Source organism: Pseudorca crassidens, chromosome 2 (assembly GCF_039906515.1).
Source record: "Pseudorca crassidens isolate mPseCra1 chromosome 2, mPseCra1.hap1, whole genome shotgun sequence".
NCBI classification, from domain to species: Eukaryota; Metazoa; Chordata; class Mammalia; order Artiodactyla; family Delphinidae; genus Pseudorca; species Pseudorca crassidens.
The window spans coordinates 97,829,384-97,839,281 of record NC_090297.1 but is presented as its reverse complement, the minus strand read 5'-3'; the positions used below and the strand labels follow the sequence as shown (position 1 = coordinate 97,839,281).

Below are 9,898 nucleotides of genomic sequence, written 5' to 3'. Positions count from 1 at the left end.
TGAAAATGTACTAAAATTTAATCATCCATAAAAGCTGTAATTTAATCTGACAGTAAAACACAAGAAGCAATATTAGAGGTGGTTTAGTATATTATATATTTTAGCTTTGAAAGCCATAGAAATCAGTTATCCCAGTTTTTTTCTCTATAAAAGACCCATTTTTCCAAAGCATTATGCACAAACAATTTTAATTAGAATATAATGACAGAATGATATTTCATAATTTTTTAAATATAAAATGAAGTCAATGACTCAAAAAAGTTATCTGCTGCAATGAGTCTGAGGGGAAATTTTCATAATCTATATCATTACAGATATAAAGTATAATGGTTCAACTTTTTAGTGCTTGACAGGGAGGAAACATGATAAAAAGGTCAATATGAAATCATTTGATTATAGTAGCAATATCTAACATTTGAAATGCATCCATGCTCTTTTGTATAATCATATTAGAGTCAAGTATATTTATTTTCACATCTGTTATAACTGCTATTGCAAAGGAGAAATACTATTGTCTTATTTTCCAAGAGATATACACAGAGCAATTCTTTTCTCCAGGGAACTTGTGCAAACCAATATAAGATCTAAACTCTTCACATAATATATAAAACAGGAGAAGCCTCTTCAGATTTATTTTTTGAAGTCTGGAATGCTGGCACTTTCCAATTAGGCAACAGTTCTTCATTCCTGTAATCTAGAACATTGAATAGATACAGATATATATATACTGATATATATGGTTAACCTTGATGTCAGAAGATGATAGTAAATAAGTAGCTACATAATAATACAGAGAGAAATAATGATTTTGGCTGATCATTATTAGATAACTAAATTATATTAAACATATATAGTAACAAGGCTATTTTAAACTCCCTTTAAAAATGTTTAAAAAATAGTTTTATTGTACTTAGTGTTTCACAATATATCTGGCAGTCCTGTCTGTAAAGAGGAAAACAGTGATTATTTCATTTCTACCCCAGTATCATCTTATTTTTAAAGGTTCCTTTTCCACTAAGGAAACAACTCATGCCTGCATCAACTTCCCAATGGAAATTCTTTATTCAACCATTTTATGATTATTTATATTAGGGTTACCTATTCCAATTCAGGCTAGGACAAGAAGAAACGATACAGAAAGAGCTGATGCCCATTTTCAAGGGCAGAAGACTCAAAGTTAGGTTTACTGCTCAGCAGAAAAGAATTAGGTTAAAGGAATAATTTCCTGAAGATGAATTTCTTTCCTCAGTTTAAAAAAGTAGGACATATTAGAAAGAGACTAACACGCTTCAGTATGATTTTGCCTAACGGCTAGGGCTAGGTAAGCTGCCCTTAAGGTTCACATACCCTTACTAAAACCATTTATAGTGGCTATTTAAATTTATTCCATATCTCAGTACTTCTTAAATGGGATCAACATAGCACTTCAAGTCTATAATCACAGCAAAATGCTCTGCAAAGTATTCTGATTACTAAGTAACCTATTATTTGGTATTATCAAATATGCACAGAGATCTCAGGTAACATTAAATATATTGTAAGCTGAATTACCTATCAGAGCCTAAGAATTTATGCAACCAGGATGAAAGTCTTATTTCTAGATTTAGGTCAAGATTTCTTTCCTCTAAGGTAACACTCATAGTAGTACACTGTAGGGTGTACGTGAATGAATCTGCCCAATAGGCCAGGAGACGGCACCTCTTCCTTTAGACATAAGCTAAAAGGACATTTTCTGAGAACTGGACATTAAACGAGAGTCAGCTAAGATAATGATAAAAATGAGCCAGTCAGGGGCTTCCCTGGTAGTGCACTGGTTCAGAATCCGCCTGCCAATGCAGGGGACACGGGTTCAAGCCCTGGTCCGGGAAGATCCTACATGCCATGGAGCAACGAAGCCTGTGCGCCACAACTACTGAGCCCCGCACTCTAGAGCCTGCAAGCCACAACTACTGAGCCCATGTGCCACAACTACTGAAGCCCACGCTCCACAACAAGAGAAGCCACCACAATGAGAGGCCTGCACACCACAACGAAGAGTAGCCCCCGCTCGCCGCAACTAGAGAAAGCCCATGCACAGCAACGAAGAACCAAAGCAGCCCAAAAAAAAAAAAAAAGCCAGACAACTAACTGTAGAAGAGTTAAATACATTTCAGAACAGGAACTGGAGTTCTCATTTTTTTCTACCTTTGTACCCTTACCTAAAGAAACACAAATACTATCAACTTTAACAATAATCACCTTCAAGGAGCTGATGATTTATAGTTACTGACTCAAGATTTCACTAAAAGCCTAAGCAAGCATTTGGCCAGAAGCTGTTTTTCCAAAATCTCACTATCCAGAGGCAATCTGTGACCTTTACTCCTTTCTGTCTATTTTCCCTCTACTTCATTTCAAAAAGGGGTACAATTACTCAGTTGTTTCCCCAAGAGAGTTTCATTCATATCTCTAAGGAAGCACATATTAGTTAATTTGATGCTCCAGAAGATGTAATCTACTAAACAGACCCAAGAGACCTACAAGAGTTTTAGCACAACCAACTCTCCTCTAAGCGGACCCAGTTTAGTAACAGTCCCATAATTAGCATCAAATTACATCATAAATCCACTCCATGAAAGTATTCTTTTATGGTAATGTTTACAGAGTTGATGAACATAAGTAAAAACTGTTCAGGGGATTTAAATATATAATTAAGGGAAAACAAATGGTCCCACATGGCCTGGTTGCTTACGTGATAGGCAGCGATAGGCAGCTTCAATGCGGCCACTAATTTCTCTCCAATGGGTTCACTTAATGAAAACTTAAGTGGTACTTAAAGTTGACTACTACCTACAGACCTATAGAAGAAACATTTGAAAGACGTCAACCCACACCTGAGAGGAAATGACTTCTAAAACTACACTGACATACCAACACACATCCAGCAGAATGGCTCAAGTTACAAAGACTGACAATACCAAATTTGGGGAGGATGTGGAACTCGTAAACTGCTAGTAGGTGTGTAAACTGGTACAACTACTTGGAAAAATTTCTTAGCAGTATCCACCAAAGCTACCACATATATAGTGTATAGTCTGGCCATTTCATTCATACACACACACACACACACATACACACACACACACCAAACAGAAATGCATGCACATGTACATAAAGACTTGTACAAGAAAGTGCACAGGACAGCTTCATCTACCACAGGGCAGACAGCAGAAGCAAGAAGAACTACAATCCTGAAGCCTGTGGAACAAAACCCACATTCACAGAAAGACAGACAAGATGAATAGGCAGAGGGCTATGTACCAGATGAAGGAACAAGATAAAACCCCAGAAAAACAACTAAATGAAGTGGAGATAGGCAACCTTCCAGAAAAAGAATTCAGAATAATGATAGTGAAGATGATCCAGGACCTCAGAAAAAGAACGGAGGCAAAGATCGAGAAGATGCAAGAAATGTTTAACAAAGACCTAGAAGAATTAAAGAACAAACAGACGAAAATACAATAACTGAAACGAAAACTACACTAGAAGGAATCAATAACTGAGGCAGAAGAACGGTAAGTGCCTGGAAGATAGAATGGTGGAATTCACTGCTGTGGAACAGAATAAAGAAAAAAGAATGAAAAGAAATGAAGACAGCCTAAGAGGCCTCTGGGACAACATTAAACGCAACAACATTCGCTTTATAGGGAGGGGTCCCAGAAGGAGAAGAGAGAGAGAAAGGACCAGAGAAAATATTTGAAGAGATTATAGTCAAAAACTTCCCTAACATGGGAAAGGAAATAGCCAACCAAGTCCAGAAAGCACAGCGACTCCCATACAAGATAAACCCAAGGAGAAACATGACGAGACACACAGTAATCAAATTGGCAAAAATTAAAGACAAAGAAAAATTATTGAAAGCAGCAGGGGAAAAATGACAAATAACATACAAGGGAACTCCCATAAAGTTCACAGCTGATTTCTCAGCAGAAACTCTACAAGCCAGAAGGGAGTGGCATGATATACGTAAAGTGATGAAAGGGAAGAACCTACAACCAAGATTACTCTACCCGGCAAGGATCTCATTCAAATTTGATAGAGAAATCAAAAGCTTTACAGACAAGCAAAAGCTAAGAGAATTCAGCACCACCAAACCAGCTCTACAACAAATGCTAAAGGAACTTCTGTAAGTGGGAAACACAAGAGAAGAAAAGGACCTACAAAAACAAACCCAAAACAATTAAGAAAAAGGTCATAGGAACATACATATTGATAATTACCATAAACGTGAATGGATTAAATGCTCCAGCCAAAAGACACAAGCTTGCTGAATGGATACAAAAACAAGACCCATATATATGCTGTCTACAAGAGACCCACTTCAGACCTAGGGACTGAAAGTGAGGGGATGGAAAAAGATATTCCATGCAAATGGAAATCAAAAGAAAGCTGGAGTAGCAACACTCATTATCAGATACAATAGACTTTAAAATAAAGAATGTTACAAGAGACAAGGAAGGACACTACATAATGATCAAGGGATCAATCCAAGAAGAATCTATAACAATTATAAATATATATGCACCCAACATAGAGCACCTCAATACATAGGGCAACTGCTAACAGCTCTAAAAGAGGAAATTGACAGTAACACAATAATAGTGGGGGACTTTTAACACCTCACTTACACCAATGGACAGATCATTCAAACAGAAAATTAATAAGGAAACAGAAGCTTTAAATGACACAACAGACCAGATAGATTTAATTGATATTTATAGGACATTCCATTCCAAAACAGCAGATTACACTTTCTTCTCAAGTGTGCATGGAACATTCTCCAGGATAGATCACATCTTGGCTCACAAAATCAAGCCTCAGTAAATTTAAGAAAATTGAAATCATATCAAGCATCTTTTCTGACCACAACACTATGAGATTAGAAATCAATTACAGGGAAAAAAACGTAAAAAATACAAACACACGGAGGCTAAACAATACGTTACTAAATAACCAAGAGATCACTGAAGAAATCAAAGAGGAAATCAAAATATACCTAGAAACAAATGATAATGAAAATACGACGATCCAAAACCTATGGGATGCAGCAAAAGCAGTTCTAAGCCTACCTCAAGAAACAAGAGGAGTCTCAAATAAACAATCTTACCTTACACCTATCTAACCTTACATCTAAAGGAACTAGAGAAAGAAGAACAAACAGAACCCAAAGTTAGCAGAAGGAAAGAAATCATAAAGATTCAGAGCAGAAATAAATGAAATAGAAACAAAGAAAAAAATAGCAAAGATCAATAAAACTAAAAGCTGGTTCTCTGAGAAGATAAACAAAATTGATAAGCCATTAGCCAGACTCATCAAGAAAAAGAGGGAGAGGACTCAAGTCAATAAACTTAGAAATGAAAAAGAAGTTACAACAGACACCACAGAAATACAAAGCATCCTAAGGGACTACTTACTACAAGCAACTCTATGCCAATAAAATGGACAACCTGGAAGAAATGGACAAATTCTTAGAAAGCAATAGAAAATATGAACAGACCAATCAGAAGTAGTGAAATTGAAACTGTGATTAAAAATATTCCAACAAGGGCTTCCCTGGTGGCACAGTGGTTGAGAGTCCGCCTGCCGATGCAGGGGATACGGGTTCGTGCCCCGGTCCGGGAAGATCCCACATGCCGTGGAGCGGCTAGGCCCGTGAGCCATGGCTTCTGAGCCTGCGTGTCCGGAGCCTGTGCTCTGCAACGGGAGAGGCCACAACAGTGAGAGGCCCGCGTACCGTGCAAAAAAAAAAGAAAAAAAAAAAATTCCAACAAACAAAAGCTCAGGACCATATGGCTTCACAGGGGAATTCTATCAAACATTTAAAGAAGAGCTAACAACCATCCTTCTCAAACTCTCCCAAAACATTGCAGAGGAAGGCACACTCCCAAACCCATTCTATGAGGCCACCATCACCCTGATACCAAAACCAGACAAAGATACTACAAAAAGAGAAAATTACAGACCAATATCAATGATGAATATAGATGCAAAAATCCTCAACAAAATACTAGCAAACAGAATCCAACAGCACATTAAAAGGATCATACACCAGGATCAAGTGGGATATATCCCAGGGATGCAAGGATTCTTCAATATATGCAAATAAATCAGTGTGATACACCATATTAACAAATTGAAGAATAAAAACCATATGATCATCTCAAAAAAAAAAAAAAAAGAAAAAGAAAAAATAGAAAGTGCACAGGCACCATACTTGTTCCTGGAAAGAACCCAAATGTCCATCAACAGCAGAATACATAAATATATTGCTAGTATAGTCATACAATAAAAATAAACTACTGCTGTATGCAACAAGGATTATTCTCAAAAACATTTTTGAGTGAAAGAAGCCACACATAAAATAACACATTAAGTGTTTTTGTTTCTGTTAAGTTCAGAGAGGCAAAACTAATCCATTGTGTCAGGAATCAGGGCTGGGATTACATCTGAGGAGGAATGACTATTACTGATATATATGTGTGCTCACTTTGAAATATTTCATCAAAAAAAAAATTTATTTTCAGATAAACCACTGTTCCACTTCAATTCACCTTGAATTTCGGTGTGACCTTGGAAGGCTTTCTATTCATTGAACCACTATTGTTTGGACACCCATTCTGTACCAGGCACTGGGGATGTACTGGTGAGTAAAACAGACATGATCCTTGCCCTCCCTCAGACAGCTTAGAATCTCATGGAGAAAAAGACAAATTATCCAGTAGATGAACATATCTATAAGTTATATAAAACATTTACAAATTACAGAAGCCTGGAAATACCCTAAGAGGTGAAATGGGAAGTGGTTAATGTTGGGGAAAGCCCCAAATAAGAGGATGAGAAAGGTATCTGCTCTGCTTTTAGCATCTTACCTGGCTCAGAGCTGCTGCTTATTGTGGGTCTAAAGCAGCAGACATGATTTCTTTTTAGGCTTCTTCTTTTCCACTGGTGTTTTTCTATTTATCTGTCTGACCAGGTCATAAAATATCTAAATAAAAACAAGAAAAAGTACTTATTTAACCAATATTTGAGACCTTGTTCCACAAAACAATCTTGATTCTGTGAAATATTATTCTGCTCTTGGATCTGTATTTTGCTGCTTTGTATTTTGCTGCTTCTTAGAAACAGCAGGTTTCTAAGAAGCCTCAGCTGATTTTCAGTCAGGGTAAAGCACAACTTACCTACTTACAATGAGGGAAATACACTTGCTCTTAGAGATATTCAATAACAAATTAGTAAAAAGAATTAGTAGTGAAAAAAACAAGATAGTGAAGTGGAATCTTTGATGCTTCAAAAACCTAATTATTAAGAGAACAGTTAATGCTTCACTTATATCTTTATACTTGCTTTATTTTTAAAAAAGTTCAAACTTACAGAAAAGTTGCAGGTACCAAGAACTTATGTATTTCCTTCACCCATATTCACCAGTTAGTAATATTTTGCCAAATGTACATTTTTCCAAAGAAGAAATGCAGATGGCCAACAGGCACATAAAAAGATGCTCAACATCGCTCATCATCAGGGAAATGCAAATCAAAACCACAATGAGATATCACCTCACACCTGTTAGAATGGCAATTATCAAAAAGAACACAAATAACAAATGTTGATGAAGATGTGAAGAAAAGGGAACCCTCCTACACTGTTGGTGGGAATGTAAATTGGTGCAGCCACTGTGGAAAACAGTATGGAGGTTTCTCAAGAAAACGAAAAATAGAGCTACCACATGACCCAGCAATTCCACTCCTGGGTATATATCCAAAAAAACCCAAAAACACTAATTTGAAAAGACACATGCACCCCATGGGACTTCCCTGGTGGTCCAGTGGGTAACACTCCATGCTCCCAATTCAGGGGGCCCGGGTTCGATCCCTAGTCAGGAACTAGATCCCACACGCATGCTGCAACTAAGAGGTCCCCATGACGCAACTAAAAAAAAAGATCCCTAGTGCCACAACTAAGACCTGGCACAGCCAAAGTAAGTAAGTAAGTAAAGAAGTAAATAAATAAATATTTTTTAAAAAGATACATGCACCCCAATGTTCATAGCAGCATTATTTGCAACTGCCAAGATATGGAAGTGTCCATCAACAGATGAATGAATAAAGATGTGGTGTATATATACAATGGAATACTACTCTGCTATAAAGAACGAAATTTTGCCATTTGCAGCAACATGGATGGACTTAGAAGGCATTATGCTAAGTGAAATAAGTCAGACAAAGACAAATATTGTGTGATATCATTTATATGTGCAATCTAAAAAATACAACAAACTAGTGAATATAACAAAAAAGAAGCAGACTCACAGATACAAAGAACAAACTAGTGGTTACCAGTGGGGAGAGGAAGGGGGGAGGGGCAATATAGGGGTAGGGGTTAAGAGGTACAAACTATTAGGTATACAATAAGCTACAACGATATATGGGGAATATATGGGGAATAGCAACATGGGGAATATAACCAATATTTTATAATAACTATAAATGGAGTAAAACCTTTAAAAATTATGAATCACTACACTGTACACCTATAACATATAATATTGTACAGCAAACTATACTTCAATTTAAAAAATAATGGTCCTAAGATTACAAGCCTAAATTAATTGTTGAAGGGGGGACCCCTTCATTTACCCCCCTTTGGGATAAACAGATTTATCCCAAAGCTATTGATTCATTTATATTCTTTTCTTTCTGGTCCATCCTACCCACTCTCCCATTTTCTTTCAACCATTTAATTCTATTATCTTATTTCTAAGAAAGTTGAAAACTTAAGAGTTTATGAACAAAATGGTAGTTTCTGTTTCACAGCTCCAAAGCCCTTCAAGAACTTAATGTTCATAAGCCATAAACAAAATCTCATTAGTTCCCCAGCCTCAGTGCATAATCTATAAGTGAAAAATAACAAAAGGATAAACTAAAATAGTAAATTAATCAAAACAGCATGTTTCTTCATGGTAGCCATGGGTTTCTGGTACTAAACAAAATGGTAACTGGTTTTGTGGTATTACACTTAAGGATTTCCTTGGCAAACGGTGCCTACCTCACAGCAGCAGTGATGAGGGCAAGTTCGAACTATAGTTATTAGGTTAGATATGCTGAAAGCCCTCAGTCTAGGTTCTTCCTCATCCTTCTGAACTATAGAAAAATCTAAAGGGAACACAGAATAATTTCTCAATCCCTCTATCACTCCTTAATTGGGATGTTTTGATTCCAATTATTATTCCAGCATCAGCAAAGAACAATTAATTCTTGATTAAGACTGATGTGATTCTGATACAGCTATGTACTACTTTCAAAACACAACAAAAATGATGAGTTTTTAAAAAAAAATATTTATTTATTTTTACTTATTTATTTATTTTGGCTGTGCCGTGTCTTAGCTGTGGCACATGGGATCTTCGTTGCAGCATGCGGGACCTTTTTTTTTTTTTTTAAGTTGAGGCATGCAGACTTCTTACTTGCGGCGTGCATGCGGGATCTAGTTCCCCGACCAGGAATCAAACCTGGGCCCCCTGCATTGGGAGAATGGAGTCTTACCCACTGGACCTCCAGCGAAGTCCCAAGAGTTTTTTTTTAAAAAATTATATATTCTCTGATATAGATAGTAGAGAATTAGAGGGCAATTTAGTTAAGCAGGATGTCCCTGTATGATTTCAAACTTGAGTCCAAGAGTTCAATCATGTGAAAGTATGATCTCTCTATCTTCAGGCACTCAGAAATCACACACATATTTTCAAGGCATTAGCTGTCCGAGGAACTATTAACTACCCCCAAAACTCCATAGTTGGATTATTAGGCTATCAAGAGAGAAATATTAAAAGAAAGAAATTATTACACTCTCAAGAATTTCTAGCATAAAG

The 9,898-nt window shown here is 36.7% G+C and overlaps 1 protein-coding gene across 5 annotated transcripts in view; it reads right to left on the bottom strand.

The window, feature by feature from the left end:
- The window catches only part of RAP1A (RAP1A, member of RAS oncogene family), a 74,052-nt gene continuing 64,154 nt past the window's right edge, over window positions 1-9,898 (bottom strand). For all 5 annotated transcript variants that reach the window (XM_067727249.1, XM_067727253.1, XM_067727252.1 and 2 more), the window contains 2 exons: window positions 6,906-7,021; window positions 1-694 (listed from right to left, as the gene is read on the bottom strand). In XM_067727249.1, coding sequence (XP_067583350.1) covers window positions 6,935-7,021 — 87 coding nt within the window. In that variant the 3' untranslated portion in view covers window positions 1-694; window positions 6,906-6,934. The remainder of the gene's footprint in view (window positions 695-6,905; window positions 7,022-9,898) is intronic.